The sequence below is a fragment of the Aptenodytes forsteri genome, unplaced genomic scaffold (genome assembly GCF_000699145.1).
Source record: "Aptenodytes forsteri isolate BGI_AS27 unplaced genomic scaffold, ASM69914v1 Scaffold193, whole genome shotgun sequence".
Taxonomy (NCBI): Eukaryota; Metazoa; Chordata; class Aves; order Sphenisciformes; family Spheniscidae; genus Aptenodytes; species Aptenodytes forsteri.
In genome coordinates this window covers 2009590-2010458 of record NW_008795405.1, presented here as the reverse complement: position 1 = coordinate 2010458, position 869 = coordinate 2009590, and the positions used below count along the sequence as shown (strand labels likewise).

Below are 869 nucleotides of genomic sequence, written 5' to 3'. Positions count from 1 at the left end.
TGTTCCAAGTCGAGGAAAGCACTTGCCATTATCCAGGCCCACACCAGCACCTGAAGAGATTGGCCATTCCCTTCCCTGTCGAGGTCAGATGGAAAACATGTAGACAATAAACAGGCCAGAGAGTACAGGCCTGGAAACTCAAGTATCTGCCCCCACAGAAGGGGCACAGTAATCCACTTTGGGACTGAGTTTGACTGGTGATTGCACGTGGGGGGCCAGTCCTTCTCCCTGCTCCCCTCCTGGGACCCTGGCTGCCAGGGGCACAACCGCCAAGCCAATGGGGACAGGTTAACTTGTTTTCTCCCTGCTTGCTTTAGGATCTCAGTGGAGCTCAGCAGACTGTGAAACTGGCACCTCCCTCCTGTGTGAGATACCCCTCGACCATGCTGGCCTCCCTGGACACCGAGAGCGCCAGTGCGGGTGTGGAGAAAAGGCGCCCTGTGCTCCAGCACAAAGCCCCAGTCAGACAGCCTGGAGAGCTGCCTGACACCACCCACCCCCAGTTCCGGTAAACAGGGATTCCCTCCTGCCTTCCCTAGGCAAACCCTGCCTCTCCCAAGGAGCTGGAGGCAGCCTGGGGACAGTGGCCAGGCCCCGGCGAGGAAGCGGAGGCAAAGCACCGGCCACAGCATGGGCCACCCTCTCGGGGCCTACCGCCTCCCTCCTGCCTGGCAGCGGGGCTGCCCAGGACCCCTCCAGGCTGCCTGGGACCCCTCCGGCCCACCCACACTGGCCACTGGAGTTTTGGAGTGCCCGCTGGGCCCAATACCCCGGCCAGGCCTCTGACACCCCTCGCCCCGGCAACCTGCGCCGGGCCCTGCTCGTCCCCTCAGGCCCGGGGTGGGGGGCAGCAGGGGGACACAGGGCCT

General features: G+C 63.6%; 1 protein-coding gene across 1 annotated transcript in view; it reads left to right on the top strand.

Moving 5' to 3' along the window:
* The first annotated feature begins 383 nt into the window (after window positions 1–383).
* The window catches only part of TMED10 (transmembrane p24 trafficking protein 10), a 33744-nt gene continuing 33258 nt past the window's right edge, over window positions 384–869 (top strand). Inside the window, exons 1-2 of the mRNA XM_009280920.1 lie at window positions 384–420; window positions 540–840. Coding sequence (XP_009279195.1) covers window positions 384–420; window positions 540–840 — 338 coding nt within the window. The remainder of the gene's footprint in view (window positions 421–539; window positions 841–869) is intronic.